This window comes from Ostrinia furnacalis, unplaced genomic scaffold (assembly GCF_004193835.3).
Source record: "Ostrinia furnacalis isolate ACB-3 unplaced genomic scaffold, ASM419383v2 OfSCF7613, whole genome shotgun sequence".
In the NCBI taxonomy this organism is placed as follows: domain Eukaryota; kingdom Metazoa; phylum Arthropoda; class Insecta; order Lepidoptera; family Crambidae; genus Ostrinia; species Ostrinia furnacalis.
The window spans coordinates 212,053-236,066 of record NW_021137852.1 but is presented as its reverse complement, the minus strand read 5'-3'; the positions used below and the strand labels follow the sequence as shown (position 1 = coordinate 236,066).

General features: G+C 36.3%; 1 protein-coding gene across 1 annotated transcript in view; it reads left to right on the top strand.

Moving 5' to 3' along the window:
• LOC114365693 (uncharacterized) overlaps positions 1–23,810 on the top strand; it is a 50,200-nt gene extending 26,390 nt beyond the window's left edge. The window contains exon 2 of the mRNA XM_028322327.1: positions 22,072–23,810. Within this exon, the coding sequence (XP_028178128.1) occupies positions 22,072–22,157 (86 nt within the window). The 3' untranslated portion in view covers positions 22,158–23,810. The remainder of the gene's footprint in view (positions 1–22,071) is intronic.
• The last annotated feature ends 204 nt before the right edge of the window (positions 23,811–24,014 follow it).

Here is a 24,014-nt window from a genome sequence, read left to right as displayed (position 1 = left end):
TTTTGAAAAAATTGGGGCACTTAATGATTTTTATGAAAATCGTTCGTTCGTTCGCTTCAGCCGAAAGACGTCCACTGCTAGACAAAGGCCTCCCCCAAGGATTTCCACAAAGATCGGTCCTGCGCCGCTCGCATCCAGGCATCTCCCGCGACCCTCACCAGATCCATCGGTCCACCTAGTGGGAGGCCTGCCCATTATGAAAATATTTTATAATAATATGTGTCTGTGTACATTTGCCAGGCTAAGAGCCTAGGATGAAATGGATGAAGAATAAAGCAGACATTTTGAATAAAGCTACTTCAAGCATTTCTATTATGGACTTAATACAATTAAGTATTCATTTTGAGTAGATCCGAACTGCTTAAAGTTATTTCCAAAACATTGTAATGACTTTAATGTATTTTTAACCCTTAGCAGATCAGGAATCAAGGTGCTTAATTATGGGCCTTGTCGCTGTAGGATTACGGATAATTCCAAAGTACTTAGAAATATCCGAGTTCTTGTTAAAATGGCTATTCAACACAAATTTTCATAATGGCTGCTTCGATTCGCTCGGAGGGACCATCGCGACCCCTATTGTGATGAATATTGTAAAGAATGTTGACCTTACGCCTTAACTTTCCTTTGCCCTCTTATTTCTTTTCAGTTATCTATTATTACGAGAGAAAATTCATTATTGAAACGCAGGAAAATTATGCACGTCCTAGTAGAAATATCTATGGTGAAATGACAAAGAGTATCTTTAGGTGAGTTTTTACAATTTAAATGCTCAGTTCAGGGAAAAAGACGTGTAACTTTTTTACAATGCGAGCCATTAAAGTTTTGTCTTGGCAACATTTTACATGAAAATCTACTGACTAATTTCAATATAAAACGGTCAGAAAAAAAAAGGTTTGCATGAAATGAAAATAACATAAGTGTAGCATGTATTAAATCCCGCTCGCCGTTGGCAATGCGAATTTATCAACTATGCTGAGTACTAAGAAGTTGCATCGCGATGCACCCGCGCTCGATGCATTAACTATTCAATGATGAGTTGCCTATCATCGCACGGATATTTTAAGTACCTATCAAGCCCTTTAGGGAGGTACTTATTACATTGATTTCGGTAGGTACTTACATGTTACATTCAAAGTCACGTAGACTATTCTAGAGTTACAAACAAATAAAACTTTACAACTGTTTAAAATATTTTCCTTTCTGGTGTTCAATAACAGTCGTGATTAAGAGTTTTAGGTGTTGCTGGTAGTAAACATAAAAAAATTACCTTTACCTTCTAGAAAATGTACCTGTAATTCGCTTGAATTAATCGGAGCATGGTTGTAAAATTACGTCGACATCACATTACATTCGACCGTAAAACCGTACAACCCAATAAAGAATATGAAATTTGAGAAAAATTTCCAGCGACAACCGTCGGTGGAACATGTGTTTACACGCTCAAAAATTACGTAAAAGCTTCCTAAAAGCGGTGGAAGCTCGCGCTGAGTTCCATTAGTTAGGACATTTTAAATCCGTGCTCGTGTGCTCACACATTCTGATTTAAAGCCGGTACACACTTGGTCGCGTCGCACTTACTCATCGCGGTGAAAAATCCTGATCCGGATTTCTTTTGTTTGTGTTGGACTAATATATCACACACAGTAACATATAGACTAAGAGCTAGTGAACGCCAGACCTACGTCATTTTATAAAAGCTGAAAGTTTGTCAGCGTATGCTCCCAATATAGGATATAATGTTGGTGAATTATGAAGTTTGGGTCGTGGTGGCTTTGGGAGCTACCCTAAAAAAACTGTCTGGCAAGGAGTTGGAACTGTCAAAACTGTCTGGCTGTTGGGGAAAATACTTCTAATTATTATCCAAATATTATACATAAAAATCAGATTTAATGGTATAACTTTAGTAGAATTACAGTCTATTGAATATACAGAAAAAGCCACCGTAAAAGTTAGACTTACATTAAACTGTAAAATCTGATTTTTATGTATAATATTTCGGCAATAATTAGAAGTATTTTCCCCAACAGCCAGACAGTGTTGACAGTTCCAACTCCTTGCCAGACAGTTTTTTTACGGTAGCTCCCAAAGCCACCACGACCCAAACTTCATAATTCACCAACATTATATCCTATATTGGGAGCATACGCTGGCAAACTTTCAGCTTTTATAAAATGACGTAGGTCTGGCGTTCACCAGCTCTTAGTCTAATACGTATTTTATGATGTGGCTTGCTGAGCAGAGCGTAAACGTGTCTGATATTTAGAGGATTATTTTAAATACACATTTGTGTTTCACCTTTACATTCCAGCCTAGAAATGTCCATAACTAAATATAGATCTGTTTAGGTAGGCTTTGGCTTGCCGAACCACGGGGCTATCTCGAGTGCTTTTCCACGTAATACTACCTATTATCATACTACTGAAAACTTGTTATTATTTATGTTACCTGTTGTTGTGTGTTATCGTAGGTACGACTAAATATTGGCGTCAAAAAAACAAACAGGCTGGGTTGCACGATCTTACTTTAACTTTGACAAACGTCAAAAATCTGTCAAACTCCATACAAAAAGCACCGGTTATCGTTATGTATAGTTACGGTAAAAGTTAGGTGGTGCAACTCAGCCTAAGATGTTATTTTCAAGCTTTATAGTTCGAAATTAACTTAACCTTAAATATCGTACGAAAATTCAATAATTTACTTATTAATTCTTATGTTATCACGTAACTAAATCCATTAGATATCACGGCAGCCGTAATTTGCTTTGCGTCGAATCTCCGCACTCATCAGCCCAGCTTTGTTATAATGTTGTCAATATTGTGTTGTCATTCGATTATCTTACAGCCTTCGTACCCAATTTGAATCCATTATCGATAAATTGTTACGATTTTTGACGATTTTTCCTTAAAGCTACTTGAATTATTTCAATTAGGTACCTTTGGGTGAATCTGTTGCCGACAATGTTGACAATTCATTTCGTGATTGCTCGAATAAAAATTGAGTGTGTTTAATTCAATTCGTTATTTATAAAGTGTTTTTTACTCACGGACTTATACTAGCCCAGCCAATGGCTTTCATCAACCCATAACAAATGTAAAATTCTAAATGATGCCTAGTTTTCTCTTTACGGACCTGCGGTCTTCAGCTACTATCGACAACAATTATCTAGTAGTAGTGAAATTAATAATAAACAAAACATCGAATTATTGAGTTCAAATATCTAGTTCATTATTAATCAGAGTCCAAATTGAAAATGGATGTGGTTTGTAGTATTTGCTGTCCATATTCGAATAATTTCCTGGATCTCCGATATTATTACATTAAAATAAATGTAGGCCATTGAAAATCCACATCTATCATTCAAAGGCTTTTGAATAATGTTAGGTGCCTCTATACACAAATAGTGAACAAACCAATTAGCATATCGTACTAACGCCCGACATTTGGTTTCAATCTGTCGTCTGGTATTTGAAAACGATTGATGGATGAAACATTCATTGGAATATAAATGGGTGTTATTCTCGTGTATTGACAGCTCATAATATTGTATGTAGTATATTATGTAGTTTAGGTATGTTTTCGGGAGCATGAAAATATTTTTGATTAACAACATGCGTAACATGGTCTAAACTATTATGAAGACAGTAAAAAGACTGATAGACTAAGAACAATAATTGTCAAACTTCCTCTTCGTTCATCGTGTAGGTACGTTGTAACAACTACTTAGCGGCTGAGGGCTTTTACTTACATGCAGGAAGTGGCAGGTAACTGACTTTAACATAAGAGTAAACCACTCAGCCAAATCTTCAGCACCATCTATCCAAAAGACCGAATAAGCTGAAATGATGATAATACATTTGCATGCCGGAATTTGAGGGGTTCTTTTTTCCATTTTATTTGCGGATAACGTTGGCCGTCATGAGGAAACTCACCATTCATTAATCTGAGGGGCGCCTCGTACAGATTGCTTAAACTTTGCATCCGTAAATTCGAAATTAACTCACATTGTTCCACTTCAAACGGCGAACAAAGGCCTTTATTCTCAAATCCCTTTTTCGAGCGAAATTGATTGATTTATTTTGAACTGTCTAATTACTTAGACGAAGATAGAATTATAACCTAACACCCAAGCCTTCTAATTGGATTCTGTGTGTAATTAACTCAAGCAACCAATTACATAGTTGAGATCGAAAAGGCTCACAGTTGGTAGGTATTTATAACGCCTATAAATATTTAATGACGGTTCGTATTGTACGGTAGTACGTACTCTTTAGTTAATCTCGAGAAGTCAGAATTAGTAGAGATTCCTTCCGTTTTCATTGTTTAAGTAATTAGTGAAGTTAAATTAAGTGTTGAAATATGCGAGTGAATTTACTTAATGTGTAATGATGAATGAATCATTATAAAATTAGAACACTAGGATTATACTTAACCGGTGTTTCATTGTCACTATAGATAAATAAACACTAATGAGTTTTACAAAAGTAACTAGGTACCATGTAATAAAAGTTCCAGATTGTCACAACTTTACATCATAGACTAAACTTTTTCATTTTCTAGAAGTTTTCACCATTATAGTCTGACCAGTTATCTGAGAGCTGAGTTCTAGTCTTAGATAAAAATAGAGATAAGTAGTAACCATGATTAAAAACGTGAAATCGTTTTGACAAGTTTTGGAAGACTTATTTTTTGTTAAATGAAAAGTAACTTTTCTTTTTCGCATAGAAAAATCTACAAGAGTGAATTCTAATTGCGGTATCTCAGAGACACGCGTCAAAGAATATTTCAGGGGTTTTTAATACGACATCAATATTACTTACGAGCGCTCGCTACGTTTGAGCTGACGTTTGCGTTCGACATTGCGAAATCACGGTTTTCGACTCGTTCAGGCGTTTTATGAAACTAGGTAAGATTTTTAGTAGACTAAAAGCTTTTTTGAGTGCTCTTCTGCCATAACTACGAGCATTTTAAGATAGTATGTTTTCTGGTCCAATTACATGCTTGTAAAAAAGACGATGTTTTGAACATTGTGTACCGATCTAATAATTAATATGAATACTGACCTATATTGATAACTACTAAATTACGGTATTTTAGTCTGAGTTATGTAATTGACTGGCTATAAAATACAAGTCACCTTTACATCGCGGCTCAATTTGGTTTTCCATCAGACGGTTGAAGTTTCTTTGAAATGAGCTCAATGCATTACCGCGAAAAACATTATTATCAATCTATTAAATTCTGAACAGCTCGAAATTGCGCTTGGTTTGACGAAAATTGGAATGTCGAAGTTCAGTATTTCGGAATACGAGTATTTGAGTGTCAATTTTCCCCTCTTCTGAAAATGCTGGTCTCTGTAATTATCAAGTATAGGTACCTATTATCAGGTCTGTGATCTTTCTCGACAGCTTTTGCCCTCAATCTTAGATCAGAATGCGACAATATTAGATTAGAATGCGACAATATCTCTCATATTTTAGTACGTAGGTTTGTACAATAAATTACATCGCTAACTCAATATTTATTTAATAATCAAAATTAGTTTTAGGTAGAGTTAATAAGTAAAGCTGAGTCTGTACCTACTTCTGGTAGAACATACCAATCCCAGAAAATAGAGAAAAATGCGTTGCTGCTTAGAATTAGGTAATCTTGGCTCCGCCATTGCAGAAATACCTCATGTTGTAATTTAAACTAAACGCAAGCTTGGTGTTAGGTTTTATAAGAATTAATCTTCACTTTGTGTAATCGCAGCACACCTCCGTCTCAGTCAGGCGCCTCCATCATGTCTCTCCGTTATACTCTACACCTCGCATTTTCCAGTATAATTGTTTCACAAACTAAGTTAAGAATCCACACGGGAAATTCGTAACCGGTTGATCAATTTATTACTTCGTTATTTTCGTATCGAGGCATTTCTTATGTGATCAGAATATTGGAAGTTCTACCTCTGACGCCTACTTGTTTCGAAGTGTGAACAAAGTTACGAGTACATTGTTTCCTACTTACTTCTGTACCTAAACAGAACCCTGTGAATTGGAATAATGGACGTTAATGATGTATCAATACTGTGTACAGTAGTTAGGCCCTAACCGGTATTCACTGCCATTAAATTAAGAAAAAATAGATTTAGTAAAATAACTACTTAATAAAAACAAAATAGTATATCAAACTTTTTTCGAAAAAAGACACAGAACTTTCAAATAAAAACAAAACACGATCGCCATTTAAAAAAATATCCAACTCTTTGCGACCAGTTCGCGCTGCCAGTCAAAGGAGGTTGTAATTTAAACAATGAAATTAACATCAGGACTCTCGTAACAACGAAAATGTACTCACTAAAATCTCAATCACAAACAATTGAATACATTAACTCGGCCACTCCCACTTGACCGAGCTCCGAGGGTCGAAGCCGCGGGCGACATTATGCTAACCCTTATGACGGCTTAACGGGAAGGTACCACTTATTCAACAGATGAACTGTGGCATTTTGATAACTTACTGCCCGTTTTACTGCTTTAGGTGTTCGTATGATATGATTTATAATTTACATAAAGTTACTTGTGGCAACCACATGTTTGGGTGTCTAATAGTACTACTACCTAATCAGTTTCATACTTACTTACATAAAGTGGGTAATCTATGGTGATTGTAAGATTGATCTGGTCTTTGAAGACAGGAATTGACAGCTTATTATAGTGCCAATCAATTAGGCTGGTTTTAGAATCGCGCTGACCGCTCGCTGATCGTCGGCGCTGACAAATCAAAATGTACCTATGTTATTAAAGGGAACGGTCCTGAGTGACGCTGATCGCTCGGCGCCGACTCTTCATACATTTCGGCTGTCAGCGCTGACGGTCAGCGTGCGTCAGCGTGATTCTATAACCAGCCTTAAGTTGGCACATACTCGTAAGTAAGTCACATAATAATTTTTAAGTATTTTATCTCTTATCAGTGAGACTTCAGCTATAAGCAAATATTTCTACCTACCGCTAATATTAAACACTGCCTTGGTTAGTTTATGAAGGAAACCGTCGTTGTTTCCTACCTAATTTAGGTTGTGTAAACATTTTATTATAACCATTAACATATCTACAACCTTTCACCCCATATCAATACGAAACAATTTAAGATTTCTGGGAAGTCACACGGCAACCCTCGTCTGAAATGTAGTCGACAGCACATCAACCTGCCACAAAGTGACAAATTAACCCGATAGTTTTTGAACTTCATGCCTCTGGTTGTAAGGTGCAAAATCAATTGAAGAAACATCTGTCCCCAAGTGAATACGAAGCTATCGCTACAAGCAAAGACATCTAGGGATGTCACAAATACAAATTAAATAAACCCCAATTTACTGTCCACATTTCCACAAGCATTCCCAATGTTTACAGCGCCACACGTCTTTATTTATTTTCCACATAAACTCCACACGCGTATGCTGACCGAGAAGAATATTTTATAATTACACGCCATTTTAAATGAGGCGACTTTTTTTGAAACTGTCTGCTGCATACTAATTACTCATAATTTGGTACTAATTCAAAAAACGAGAGAAACGCCGGGACGTGCGCATGAATGATGGGTGCTTTGTCTTGTGTTAGACGTACTAAGTCCCCGCTAATCTAATTTCCCCGTGACGTTGTCTGCAATAAATTACCGATAGGTATTTTTTGAGTTTACCTGACGAGAATATTTATTTCGGAGGGGAGTTTCAATTTGGGGGATTTGGTTTTAGAGTTCCGTATCTCAAGAGAATACAGGATAATGAATTATTAAGTAACCCATAGTTTATCTTAAAGAATCAAGTTGTTTATTTGTCGGTTTGTCAAAACTTTTAGCTCGAAAACACGTAGAGACAGTCGTTAGCCGTGGAATTAATGTGTTCATAGAAACCAACCAATCCTACTCGTCATGTAACAATATCAGCCATGTTTTTAGTTCTAAGTATTAGTTACGTGTCATTAACGCGACAAATAGGATTTCTGTTCTAATTATTGTTATTATCATTAATGAGATTTTCTTTGAAGTCAATAATATGCTTGTAACAACCTGAGCCATAAACTCAATAACTAAGCTCGAATCTTGTTACGGGTAATTGAAGGAGACTCGCCCAAAACAAGTTATAAACTTGTTCACAAACTTTTGCTAGAATATTGTTCAAAAGTGAGGGCTAAGTGGTAAACAGTAGCTAAACAATTTATATGTATTTATCCATCTAGAGTGCAGAGTTATGTTCGGTAGTGGACTATCGATGAAAGTACCATAACTTTTAACTCAGTTATTTTCTGATATTGGTTTATGGTTCGGTGCAGTCACAACTTATAGCATACCTAGTACAGGATATAATGGTAGACAAGCATTGCGGCCTATCGCCCGCGCTTCCCTTGACCAAAAAAGTCCTGGCTACATTCGTCTATCGCACTCCTTGGAAGGTTGGTAGTAATTCGCAAGCAATCTCAGAATCCGTACTTAATTGACAATTATTTTAGACCATGCTTTTAAGTTGAAAGTCCTCATCCTCTCGGAAAATTAACTGTTTTAGACAGCAAGAAACATTCGTGGGTATTAGGTATGTTCTTTCCAAATTAGTTTTTGAATAACTACTTGCAAGAGTTATTTTTCATGCTAAGTATCGCATCTCTCATTTCTATTTAGTCGTTCAGGTGCTTAAGATTGCATTACAAATGGTCTACTTGTTGATATTAAAATTGTCTAGCAACTTTCTTGTCAGATTTTCATTTTCATGTTTAACGCGATGTAGTCCTCAGGGAATAGTCGAGTCATCGTGAGAAACTCGAAACATCAATTCGGTTCGTGTTGAGAGCTTAAATGACTTATGTTTTGTTTAAGTCATTCGACCAGAAACAGATTACCTTAGACCTTAGAGGGCTTGTTCCCACGGAGACATACCGTTTTTTGCAGGATCCCATTTAGTAGTATACGTGTTTTAATATTCAATCACGGTTGCAGCACGGTTGCAGTCACATGAGGTTGCAGTGTTCCGCAAAAAATCGATCCGTCCGAATTTGTAATTCGAATTTCAAACATACATACATACTTATGTGTGTTCACACGACAGTCCAGTGGGCTGAGTGTGAGTTTTCTTCAAACAAAAAATGACATTAAACGATGACAGATTGTACAGCGCCCCTAGCGGGAAACGTTCAAAAACTCACTAGTGAGCACGTTTGATGTAAACTCACACGTTTTGCGAGATCCTGCATTACTGGATTACCGTGGGAACAAGCCCTTACTTGTCATCTTGAATGATTGCTATTCCCAAGTCATAAAAGTTGTTGTTTTTGGAATTCGTCACTGTTTTGTTTCATTACTGTTCTGATTCTCGTTGCTGTGGTTTTCCTTGAAGATTTTTCTGGAATTTAATTGAAAACAGAATTCGCTGCTTGAGAAAGACGAGCTATTATTAATATTATTTTACATAATACTATCTACTACTCCGGTACAAAAATTTAAAGAACAATTTAGCATTAAATGTTCTCGTCTGTTACATTTTGTTTTTAGTTAGGCTCATGTTTCTAAAATCAATTCGATGTTATTTTTCTGTGATGAAATGAAATTTCCGTTTAGTATTACATCATTTTTACGAACTCAACTCAATTTTCTATTACGTCGACATGATATGGATGATAATATCGAAAAGATGACTACAGAGAATTCAATCGTCTGAGGAAGGTCATGTCCTAAATAGGTAGTAAATAAATTGCGAGAGGAAAGAACGTCCTGGATGGAAACAAATAATTCCGGAACAGTTCTACAATGGTCACTATTGATGATCACTATTATGAGTATTGGAAATATTGCTCTAGGCTAGTAGCCTAGTTCAAGTTTATACTGTTTTGTAAGTTGCATTTTGACGTATTCTCGTTTCTGTTTGGCTCGTTTTTTAATCATCAATGTCAAAATTTTCCAAATTATTTCCGTGGTGTAGAACTTATAAACGACTATTTGAGTTGATGGGTAACTTAAGCAAAATTATTTCTGCAGGTTTTTCTACTCAACTGATAGTTGTTAAAAAACATAATCTTGCGTCACTGATTTCGTATAACCAGCTACATGAGTGACACGACTTCCTAAAGTAAGGGTAGAGCAAGCTATGTATATTTGGAACATGTATAGTGCCCTGAGAGAGCCTATAATTATAAATGAACAATTGAGTTAGCCTCGTGATTAAGTTTTGCTAATTTGAAAGGTGGTCATATAAACTTGGATATGGTCGTGTATACCCCGAAAGCAAACTTGCAAGTTTGCGGAGGTATCCCTAACAGCACTCGGGACGGGTAGACATGTCCGAAGTTGTAAATGAATAAAAACAAGTGAAGCGAACTTCGTGGGAATGAAGTAACTAGCAACCGTCCCTTTGGTGACCCACTTAACGTTTACATTCTCTGGACTTCGAAGACGGTTTCTAAAATGGATCAACGGTTGTTCTGTCACACGCAAATGTAATTGGACCAAAAATGTAACACAAAATTAAATCTACTCAATTTGGATACACAGTTAGGTTATTAGCCCATAATAACGTTCCTAAGCAGGGCGCATTGTCTTGGCTAACTATCGCTTGGTTGCTGGTAGTGGCTCCATCTCTTAGGCCCAGTGGGATTTGATGAAGTGAAGGAAGTTTGGAACCAACCTCAAGTTTCAATACTATCTATGTCGAATATATTAGGTAAATAGGTAATCGAGTCAAACTACAATGTGCCAAGGAGCCTAAAGATACTTGTTGAATGTTAATAAACATGACGTGTACGTGGATACGTATCTACGACGTATGGATACGTGTTATAACAAAGTTATAATGTACCTGAGCTAAAGAATGTTGTTTATTAATTTATTATACAGGGTGTTAGGTAAATGGGTATATGAGCCGACACTAGCCCATGTTAACATGGGCATATAAATGGTATGGTGAAGTCAGAAATAGCATCATTTTATTTTTTTTAATTTTCATACAAAATAAATTTTATAAAATCCGATTTTTATGAAAATTAAAATAATTAAAATGAAAATTATACCCATTTACCTAACACCCTGTATAGGTTTTTTCACCGAAATGAAATACGTACCTACCTAAGTTATGTGTTTGGAAAAGATATAAAAAAGTTGCGCCATTGAGTGAATCTAATTATAGTAAAGAAAATCTATGAGGAAACAGCAAATTCAAACCATAAAAAAGTAGGTCAGTAGACTGATGGTGTTTACGTCTCTATTGTTTTTCTATAGTTACGTAAGTACTTTAACTTCACAAAAGAACAAGTTCGTGAAATGAGTAGAAGCAAACAGCTGTTAATTTGGGAGTTATTTTGGATCAAACATGTTAATTTTACTTATTTTCTAAACATCTTCACTTCAGTTTTTCTTTTTGTTTATAATAGTCATTTTGAATAAGATGTACCTCTATCAGCGAGTAGAAATGATGCAAAGTTCATTTTAATTTTTATGATCCCATTTTATAATTTTTCTTCTGTGACCACTTTTCCAAGAAGTTCTTAATTGCTTCTTACCTTCTAAAGAACTAAAAATGTATTTAAGAGTTGAAAGAGCGAGCAATGTAATTGCCTATCATTTCAGTTTTCTTGTGACGTTTTATTACCTTTTTCTATCAAAGGACGTCTTTCCGATATTGCATCGCGTGGAGCAAAGGGTCTTTTGAGTGTATTACATTACAAAACGTGAGTCGTCAAATGCACTCCAATAAGGTGCCTTCGTACGTTTCTGTGACACCTGAACTATATTGATAACTAGCGCCCGTGCTGTTCTGTGACACTTAGACTATATTGGAATATGAGGGTGTACTTCGACTTATAATTTTTCAGATTAAACTTAGGATAGGGCTGAACATTTGCGAAGGATATTACAATAAATATGCCTTACGTTCAATTTGCTTTCATTTAACTTTTGGCCCCAAATCACTTGAAAATACGTTATGCTCGTATCTGGGGGCACGGCAGTGCCCCCACCAAGTCGAGCAAAAAAGCGGCACGGCCGTACCATCCTTTTCTCGAAGCAATTCAGGCCATTTTCGACCGCCTGTAACTTCGTTGTGGATAAAACTAGAAGGCTGAATTTTCATTAGCTATGCAGGCATTGTAAAGACACGGTATATTTAAAATTTCATTCAATTTGAACCAGTAGTTTAAGAATTATAACGGGTCAAAGTTACTTAATTTTGTCACTCACTGACTGACTCACTGACTCACCGATCATCAAAACTCTAAGGCACTTCTAGCAGACCTAGAAGCTTCAAATTTGGAATATAAGTAGTGTTTGGTGTATGAATCAAGGAAAAACTAAAATATTTGGGGGCACGGTAGTGCAACCGCCAAGTCGAGTAAAATTTTTCAATTTCGGTCCAGTTTTCTAGATACATAACTGCTGTCTACAAAATACAAAAAGAAATGAGATTCCATCAAAAACAATACTTGTCAAAAAAACCAAGTCTCGCAACTCAGTTGTTCTACGGTAAAAAGTTGTGAGATCCATGTAATACCAAGTCCAGGCCAGGAAATCTTTAACGTTTTACATAAATATATTGACTTGGCCATCGCATGAAAACACGTGTAAATTAAATTATTTAGTGCGATGGCCAAGTCAATAATTTATGTAAAACGTTAAAGATTTCCTGGCCTGGACTTGGTATTACATGGATCTCACAACTTTTTACCGTAGAACAACTGAGTTGCGAGACTTGGTTTTTTTGACAAGTATTGTTTTTGATGGGATATTGCTTACCTACCATCAAACGAAATAGCAAATGTGATTACTTTTTACCTAGGCTCCTAACTCATAGGCTTTAACTATCTTTTTATAGTTTAAGAACAATCTATAAATTCACAATTCTCTATTAAATTAGGTATAATAGGTACCTCCGAGATCTGTTAGAGGCTTCCCGGAGTTCTGGGTTTGTCGATTTATTAGATAAGGCACTTTAATTGAATAATAACTAATATCATTATTTAGGTATCCAATTTGCCATAACAGGCTGGAGAATTACGGATTTTAGTTAAGATATTTTCATAAATTGCAAGGCACATAAAGTCGTCATTCTGATGAAGCCATGTGCAGACACCTACTCTTGCAAAAACTATAACCCATACGGTAATAGAAGATTAATAGAACTCTTTAACATCGGACGATATGACTCTACCTGTACCATTTCCATTTTAAAATACTTTTTGACTTATTCTCTGTAGCTATGAGCATCACCTTAATATAAGGTTAATGGTGCTGCTATCAGATCCTGGCTTTCATCTTACTTCTTATTGGTGTACGGTATCCCCGCTATCGTCGCCGGAGATTAGACTCCTCGTAGCGAACTTGGTTAGATTAAACTGTGAAATCATTTTTCGCTTCGACTCATCTCAACTTGGAATATTTTGCACATTTTTACATAAGGTTGAGATTTTCTTTAGAAAGTTTAGATGATAGTTCTACACTTACACTATTGAATATAGTTTTAACCAGTTTCTCATCATCTGCTACTTGTTTACTTACATGTTACCTATAACAAGTTAGGTATAATAATATTATTTAAAGGATTGTTGGGTAATTCAGTTAAATCTTACCTTGGAGTAAGTAAACTGTTGATTCAATATTGATAATTTTTTGTCTTCTTCTGTCTTGATTGGATCTTGGAGGAGACATTTTTTGGCCGCATAATTCTTGGAGGGGTACATTTTTGTTGTACAAAATAGCACTTAAGTACTTTACAAACACATAAGAGTTTAGCTTGTGCTTTTACCTGCAATATAATATTTCTGTTTAATTTCGATGAAGACTGAAACCCATGCAAAAATATGAAATCAGTACTGCATTATGATCTCAAAACTGGATAACAACTCCAAATTCCAAATCTTCACACAAACTTCCCCCAATTCATCCGCAGTCTATCGAACGTTTCCGAACCAATTCAACCGGCTATATTTGATTGTTTCTACGTCTGATAGTTACGTTTGTTGTTCATTCAAACAACTCAAGATCCGGGCATCGTCGTTGGCGGATCGTTAACTCAACTGCTCTCAACTAGTGCTGAGTGTAATCTTCTCTTGAGAACGATCAGTCTTGAATTCGTGTGTCTTTAACTTCGATCTTGAAGGTAATATTGTTTCAAAGTTGATAACACTGTTTGCGTGGAGCAGGGAGCTTCCAATCTGATGGTAATAACGGTTCCGTGATAGCCAACACTATTTTCTACTGCTTGTTGCTTTACGATTCAAGATTATCTTCCTGTAACATAGGCCGTTCAATAAATTGGTCTAAAACACGGAAATAACATAGTTATAACAATTGATGCTGAAATAAGTTACCACATGGTAGGCAGGCGGTAAAAGGCTTCCATTTTTTTAACATGAAATAAATGAATAACTAGGTTTTAGGTGTTTTCTTCTTCGTTATTTAATTCAAGTGTACTCGTAGGAACTACTACTATGTAAACCCCTCTTGTAACAACAATTAAAATCAGGATAACTGTGAATTTCCTTAAGGCTGTGTGTTGTGTTGTTTATAAATCTGGATTGGCCTTTTTTTAAAATATATTTTAATAAATACCTTTAAAATCTTCTGACTAACTAAATCTAATAACCGTACGGCACGTCTCTAGTCTGTTTTGCTGAATCTAGGTAAATGCTGGGTGCTCCTACAGACCGATACTCCGAAAATAAACTCGCCGTTGACTCTTGGCAAGAAACTTGTTCGGCAATTGTTGGGTTTGTGTTTTCCAAATTAATAGCTCCTGTTGAATGTTGGTTCAGGTTCGTCTACCTGGAATAATTTCCCATTAAAATTTCGGACGAAAATAATTAATTTTATAATGCCACCCTGAGTTCCCTGACAGTACGTTTGAGTGTTTCTCGTATTTGTGTTTGTTCGAGAAATCGAGAATAATAGAAATATTTTCTCGAGATTGCATTGTACTCGTAATTCTGTAAGTTTTCAGAAAAAAATAATCAGGAGTTTCTGTAAACGCAATTGAAATAGTTTTATTTTAAAAGTTATGTTCATTTTACTAAGTTTTTTGAAAAACCTTTAGAGCCTATTTTTTTTTGTTCAATGTTTGTCGGCCGTTTGGTGTAGTGGTTCAGAACGGACTACTATGCCGAGAGGTCCCGGGTTCGATTCCCGGCCGGGCAGAAATTGAAATGATGAATTTTAATTTCTGTGACGGGTCTGGGTGTTACTATGTATAATATGTATGTATTTAAAAAAAAAAAGTATATAAGTAGTATATCCGTTAAGCTAGCACCCATAACACAAGCATATTTTATATATAACTAGCTGACCCGGCGAACTTTGTTCCGCCTTAATGGCAATAAATAAGCAGACTTTTTTTTTAATTTCGAACGGGATAAAAAGTATCCTATGTCCTTCTCCTGGCTCTAAACTACCTCCCTGACAATTTTCAGCTAAATCGGTTCAGCCGTTCTTGAGTTATAAATGGAGTAACTAACACGACTTTCTTTTATATATATAGATTGCTTACTTTGGGGCTAGATGGCGCTGTGTGAGATTGTCCAAAGATATTTATTATTATTATTATTTACTAGCTGACCCGGCGAACTTCGTACCGCCTTAGCGTAGAGATTTTCTTAATATTTTTTTCCGTAAGAACCATCCTTGGACTTCCACAAACATTTAAAAAAAAGAATTATCGAAATCGGTTCAGCCGTTCACACGTGATGCCGTGACAACGCGAAACGGGTTTCATTTTTATATATATAGATTATTATTATTAAAATGTTAACAACAAGTTAATTCCAAACTCTTCCTTTGCTGTTTTGAGCTGTTCTAATTTTTCCGAGAATAGATTTTGATATTACTTGCCACGAGCACCTAAATACGGAGTGGCCAAAGAGTGGCTACGTGAGAACGAACTTGGAGTGCGGCCAGACAATCACATTCCTTCGGATTGGCTCTACTTGGAACTGGATTTTAGCGAAACTTCTTGGCCTTTCACGGGATTATGGCTCTATGGTAGTCTTCAGAAATGCGAAGCCAGCGAGTTCTTGGAATTTTACAGCCATTGCCTATTTGAATCGTGTTCTATTGTCGTCTTGCAAAAGAAAATTATTCCTTCTTAGTAACTTTAAAGGTGTGTTCTCTGGAACGTAAACTTTGTGAGTTCTCTGGAACGATTCCGAAACTATTTTGATTGATAATACCTACAAACTTTCACCAATTGCTATTATATTACTTAAGTAAGGATCGTATCAGAAGGATGGAACTACTTACGTGAAACAACTGATGTGAATTTGAACTATAGTCATAAATTTTATTTAACCCAAGAAATAGTACTTATATCTAATTATAATCTACTGGTAACTAGTTTCTTTTCCTACATACCAATAGTTTTTCGATCAATCTGTCTTCTTTCTAAAATCTCCAGGGGTTTCTTAGTAGCAAACAGAAACCCCTTAGAGTTCCTATTACGAAGTTGAAAACACCAGTTTTCAAATGTCTCGCAATTCAGTTGGGACAAATTTTATGAGAATAGATTAGCAAGCCAAGTCTGCGATGGATCACAATACCCTCCAGAGTTTCATACATGCCTATAAATATGCCATTCCCGTCATTGTTGGCGAAAGTGACCCTTTTGTTGATAACTGAATAATTTGATGTGAGAGGCCCGAAACCGCCCGTTGTGGTTTTCAATAGAAACTCTAAGATTAAGATGTCTTTCTGTCGATGGGGACCCTTTATGATATGCAAATTGTGTTTTCAGCCAGATATCATTTGGTTAAGAATAAAGGTCGCAATTATATTTTAATTAAACAACGTTTATCGTATTTAACCTTACTAATAAAAGTTACGTGCGCGTTGGACACTGTTTAAAGTGAGGTTTAATATGGTAATGTCATTTTAAAGCAGTGTTGAACATTATGTGTAACTATAATATTTATTTATTAGTTAGGTCTATAAATATTGTTTCTACTTTCTACATTTGCAGAAAGTTGAAGGACTACAGATTATGAAAGTTCTTCCACTTGTGAAAAGTAGTCTATTTTTATTTGTGTATATTTCAGTCATGTTTTTCACCGCGGAAAATACAGTTCCCGGGGGAATCACGATAGTAATTTAGTGATGTTTCGAAATCGACGGGAAGAGCCGCGGGCAATGACTTGTAGTTGGAGTGTAAATAGATATCAGACATTATTGCTTTTCTTTTAAGATTTCATAAAGTACTACTTACCTTTTATAGTTATTACTGAAATATAAAGCCTGACATTTAAGTCTGTAGACAACAACCTAAGTAAATATCGCTTTCTTTCTCAAAAGCTCTCAAGTTCGTTAAATGCAGCTTAAGTGAACTTTTCAGTGCATTTACTTATGCTCTGTTATTTTCAAGATACGAGGCACAAAAATATTTCTCATTTGTTTATTTTCTAACGAGATTTACGTTGGGGATTTCGTGAATAAAAAGATATGATGAAGTTGTTGTGTTAAATAATTAGGTAACTATGAGGTATAGCGTGTTTCTGTCATTGAATATTGGGTACGTTAGCTTCAAAATGAAAGAATATAGGTACACTTCTTTTTATACGTAAGTATGTCGAATCTCAAAAAACTCTAAGAAATTGTTCCACATATTGATGTGGTTTTCAAAATATTATGTCGTACGGCAGGAAATAACTAAGTACACATCGGGAAAATCCGATTAGAGAACTATTTCCACAACCCTGCGCCCAGCATACTCTGCATCGCAATTCGTTTTTCATCTCTATCCATCGATCTCGCTCTTGCTGTCATCTCCGTACGTGCGACAAAGTCGGATAGATCGTAAACGGACCTTGTTACGTAGCCGAGGTGGCCGCCACGGGAACAATTGCAAGCACAGCTAGTTACAGATAATGCCTCCCTATTCTGCATACGTTGCCACTCGGCGGGGCGTACATTTGAAATCGCTTACAAATCCGGGAGTTCTGGCTCACCGTCCGTACCTACTTTACGTTTGGAGGGCCGCCAGAGCTCAGATGGTCGTGGATGATATGCCTGGGGAGTTCTAGAATACGAACAACTGTATAGCTTTACATGATGGTTTTTATTTAGTTGTAATAACAACGACTTTGGAACAAAAATGGTAATCGATGTACACAATAAGGTCTTATTTGACCATTATTTTAAAAAGGGTGCGTTGTTGACGATTAATAACTGGTAAACGAATCCACCGCACGAGGGCAATTGTTTTTGTTGTTATTTGCGCTTTTTGTTTAACATCTACTTCATACATGTACACTTACTTAAACCATACATGTAATATTATTTTGATAAGTTACACCAATTTTGAAATTCAGGCAATAAAGTAGTACCTATGTAGAATTGTAGATAGAAATTTCCAAATAAGCTACTTCTAGTAGCAGAATAATATACTCACATCACAATATACCTAATCTTGCTCTGACGAAACTCAATCTACGAATGGAAATGAGAGTAAGGTCTGTAAGTGATAGAGAAGCTCAAGTTTCGTTGAAAGGTGGGTATACCTACGAGTACGTCCCTATTACACGTACGAGTTATTTGCGATCATAAATAAGGCTGGTGATACATTCTCGACGCCACTAAACGATGAGTGTCCCGACTTCCCAAGTTTACGCCATGACAATGTGTTTACGATAGCACTATTTCACGACCACCTGTGAGTCTTTCTTACAAAACGTTCAGCGTTCAGCGTATTTCTCTTGTGTTTGTTGGTGTTTCAAAGTATCGGAGTTACAGTTTGTGGGGAAACTTTCAACAGACCTGAAATAGTATTGAAACAACATGCAATGTAAAACACCTGTTTTTTGTGAAGTCACACTTTATTAGTATTTTTTTTAAGTTACTAACATAAATTCACTAATATTTTTTTTAAATTTATTAATACAAGTAAAAATCATGTTTTAAAATGTATTACCTATTATGTATTGAAGTTAGTCTTACCATAAGTTTTATATCGTAAAAATACAGCATGGAAAAAGCCAACTGAAATAATTTACTTAGCGAATGTAAAATTTAACGGCTCCGGAAAGAATATGAACGAAGTCACGGACACAGGCAATAAAATATATTCGACTTAAATTGTTCTGTTCAATCGCTTTTATGTAGGTAAAGTATGTACTCTGCTTTAATCAAACGTTAAGCCTTTAATAACTGCGAAAAATTTAGCTGTACACGTTTGTGATGAACAATTCTGTTTCGACAGAAAATAATAAATAACGTTGCAAGTTATTGCCGAATGCATTCTGGCGTATGAATGAAACTGAAATAAATAATATTTCCAAGAATAATAAAATACCGGACGATTGAGCATTTCTACGGAAAAGCTTGATTGAGGTCCTTTGATAGTTTATACCCGAATATACATATTTATTTACGCTGATTACTTTTACTACGAATTCCAATTCGTTCGTTCGTTCGTTCGTTTCAGCCGAAAGACGTCCACTGCTGGACAAAGGCCTCCCCCAAGAATTTCCACAAAGACCGGTCCTGCGCCGCTTGCATCCAGGTACCTCCCGCGACCTTCACCAGATCGTCGGTCCACCTAGTGGGAGGCCTGCCTCCTGATGAATAAGAATTGGCAGTTTTGATTGTCTTGAACCAGTTTCAGTGGTTCCTCACATAGGTTTAGATGTATATCTGACATCAGTAATGCTATCTAATCTAACAATAAGAGACTGTCAGGGACTTTATCAGCAAATGATGTGTGATGTCAAACTAGAACAATATACTCGTACCTACGTGTGTTGTTCATTCAATGTCTTTCATAATGTGTTTGTCCTCGCAGTAGTTCAATACAATTCCTTCTAAGCCCTTTCTTTCACTGATACCTACTCTCTATTTAACTTTGTAGGGTCTTTTGCATATTTATAATGATGTAAATCTTACGTACTTTTTACATGCCCTAATGTTTTTGCATTAAAATAAAAAAGTACCTTTTAATCTTTTAGAACTGAGTAGAGTGATATTACCTCTTATATATCGCTTTTACAAATATTCTGACCTCTTTAAAACTATATCCCCATAAATAAAATGTCTATTTCATTGAATTATATTCTAAAAATGGGGGCCTTAATAGCTGCGCTCTCAACGTGAGAGTTTTAACAACGTTATCCTTTGGCCAATTTAATTGCACTGTAGGGGTGCCACTTCACTTCAAATGATATTTTTGTCACAAAAGAAGTCTAAAAATAGCTTCGCAATATTTTTGCCATACAATTTTCAGCTTACGGACTCTGCTATTCGGCATCACGGCACAAATTATTTGTTATTGAGAATCATTAGTAAATATTTTTTTTAAAAACTTGAGACACTCAAAGCACTTTACGCAATATTATTACTGTATTTCAATAAATTGTTTAATAAAGTTCATTTAATATATTGTATATTATCTTCTAAAAACGTCGCTCTTCTCCAGGTATCTAGTTAATAAAGTAAAAGTTATTTAAACTTGTAATATGGCAAAGATCCATACAAATTAATGTAGTCTACCAACGGAATTGAATAGAGACGTATTCATAGATATCTCCACGTGATTACTTAGGGTCTTTCGTGAAAAGGAAAGCAATTTTCTCGGTTCAATCACAAGTTTTCTTCGGCCACATTCATTAATCTTCGTATAGTTGACATAGTAGTTTCCGTAGTACTGTCACTAAGGTCCATCATCCACCGCTGCTGTGATTCTAAGAGACCGGCGAACAATTATTTCTTCCCCGCAATCCTTGCTTTGATGTGCGACGTGCCTAAATGGGTTTACGTCAGGAACACGCCAAAACAATTGGTATCAAACTGAGCGATCTCCTGTAGGGAATAGAAGGCCCTTATCTCGTACAGTCATTCGTTCTTTGTTATGAAACCAACAATATCAACGTGAGAGTAAGTCGATAGGATTAGACGGTACTAATCACCTAAATAAAAGTGACATGTCCCTTGAAAGAGTCGGTATTCGGACAAGTTTGAATACTAATCCCTCTTGCGGACGCGACTAACTATATTCCTTATTTTAGCACCTAAAAACAACATAATTTGTAAATATTAACGTAACCCTAATATAATTGGAAAGCACGAACAAGTTTTTTTTGACACTCTATCTCGTAAAGTTTATGGTCACTTTGCATTTTAGAAATAAAATAAGGCTCTTCATTGAATATAAGATATGTTGTAGAAAACCGATCTTAAGACTCGTCTTGACAGCCCTGAAGCATGTCATCATGAGGGCCTTACCCTTAGAGCACCTTAAACACGTGTGTATTTGTTTAGGACAATTAGATGTCGTTTCACCATTTTGAATCACTTGGGGCACAGTTACAAAACGCTGTTCCAAGTACTTACCTTCTTTATTGACATTTCTATCTTATTCGCTACAATACAAAGAAGACGTAAACATTAATTAACTACAATATTAACAAAAATGAATCAACAAAATGTCACAAGATCCAAATTAATAAATCATATTTGACTACCCATAAAATTGAAAATCTGAGCTGTACTCGTACAATAAATAACGTGGATGAATTATGAAATTCATTTAAATGTATTACTTACTGCCATATTCTGCTACATATTTGTATTCATACCTTTCATTATTCGCTCCCGTGCACAACCACAATCTCCAAAAGAAGTCGTAGGTAGAGTCGTCTGTTGGCGAGAGGAAAATATTACTTTTTAAATGTTGATTGGATTTTTTGTGTATAACATTTTAATACTCGGGTTTTACTGCCCACAAGATATAAGACGTAATAACATTTACCTAATAACTTTCAAGCTAAATGACATTAATATTTACTAATAAGATTAACATAATAACATGTCACTTAGGTAATAGAAAGCACCTTCTAGAACTTGGAATTCGTTTGGAATCCCTGTCCCGATTACAGAAAACAAATAGCCCCCTAGAACTAGTGTGATGTTAAGTCCCGGTTGAGTAGACCCCAACCACACGTGCTCGAGGAAATGTAAACACCTCCAAATCTAATGACGGTGGATAGAAATCTAGAGCTGTTAGTCCGAAGTGTGGTCCTGGCAAAGTCCGCCCCTGTCGTCGCCGTGTCACTATGATCGTTAAGCTCCCATTTTGTTTGTCGGCAGTTCGGCAGGAGAACGAGCGCATGATGTACGACGTCCTCCAGGCGGGAGTCTTAAATCGCACCCAGTCGTCGGGGGCATCGCGCTGACGCCGCGCTACTCGCCGCGCCCGCGGATCGACAACGTCCGGCCGGCCGCCGCGCCGCCCGAGGAGCCCCCCGACAGCGGCCCCCAGGAGCCCGGGCCCGACCACACCGGCGCCGGCGCACTGCCCATCACGGGCCACCCGCACGTGGCGCCTCTGACGGGCCACGCGGCGAGCGACGCCCCCGTCGGGCACTCGTGAGCCACGACGCTCCGGCGGCCACCAGCCTCGCCCATGACCAGTGACGTCATACTGTGACACTGTACAGACAGAATTTTTACCCGTTCGTGATTTGAGTGACGATGCTGTGTAGGTAGATAAATGTGAAATTGTGAATAAATAGTCAAGAATGAAATGTTAATTGTTCAAGTGTAACGGATAGGTTATTAAAAGACAAATTGTCAATAATCCACGCAAGAAGGGTATTTGACTATTTTTGGTGTAGGTATAGATAGTTCGGGAATTTATGTTAAAGATTGGGAGCTTATGTCTTGAGATGGAGCGAACTTGGTGTGGCAATGCTATCTATGCTCTAATAGGTAGGTACATGCTTAACGCATGTGACTGAAAAAATACTCGTGTGAAATGTTAAGAAGTTATTTAACTAATTAAGTATCTGCGCTTAAGAAAGTGTCCATCTTCAGTAACCAAGTAATCTTTTAGCTTACAAAAGTAGACAAATACCCTATTGTAATTATAACTTAAGACTTCAATTATTATGGGAAGCTAAAGGAAGAAATCTAACTTAACTTTGTGTTTTAATATCTGTAATAATAATGGTATTAGTAAACTAAATAAGAATTTTATAACATCAAGGGAATTGTTGCCACATCGAAGTGGTTAATATTCCCTTTGTTTTACCTCTTTATAGGCGTTATGACTTTGAAGTTACAAACACTTGATTCAATACCTAAACATAAACCTATTAAGGTTGAATGTTCGATTTGGGAACAATGTTTATCCGTAAGTTACATTTCTTTCTTTAGAATGTAATTAGAATAAAATACAAAAATAAATGTGGAACAGGTGCCATAATAAGCACAATGAAGTATACCTAGTCAAGTATATGTAAAATGACGCCGATATGAAATAATGTAGAATACTAGCTATTGAAATGGTGTATGAGATGTTAATGATGATATTATTCTGTAATGAAAATTTAAAAGCCTATAATTTTACTAATAAGAGCACAAAGTAATATATTGTTTAAATTAATCACAGTACACTTGTATGCTAATATATCCATAAGCTTGGATCTGTTTATTTTCTATTTCCGAACGAACTAACGCTTGGACACTTGCTGATATTTCATAGCCCATTATGAACCAGATTCTAGTCAAATGAGCTTTCGAATTTGTGCTTAAATCTGTTAAGAATAAGAGCTTTTTGTAAAGTAGTTGTTGTAGATATTATTCTAATGTGCAACGATGGGAATTTCTTGTCGATACAAGCAGGTACGCTTCAATAAACTTGTCGTGGGACATGGTGTTGGGTTGTCACAGGATTGTGGGCTGTATTGCGGGTAGATAAGTGTTAATGAGGCGTGCACCTGTGTGGGTCGTGCTCGGGTGAGCGGCAAGGGAGAGGCATCGGCCCGCAGCCCCGCACTCTCTTCTTGGCTGTTGGGTAATCTGGCGGCTTGACGTCAAAGTTACTGTCTGAATAAAAATTTTAAATCCGAATATCTCTTAAGTTCTAACACCACTTAAATCAGAATTATTAATAGGAGAGCAGCTTTACTAAGCTTTACTAAATTCTATTTGTAAGTAGTAATAACCATTCTGTTCCTTATGGTTAATTTGTGAGTTTCATTAGGAAGTTTCTTGTTTCTTACTGGACCAATCGGCGCGACTTTCAATTC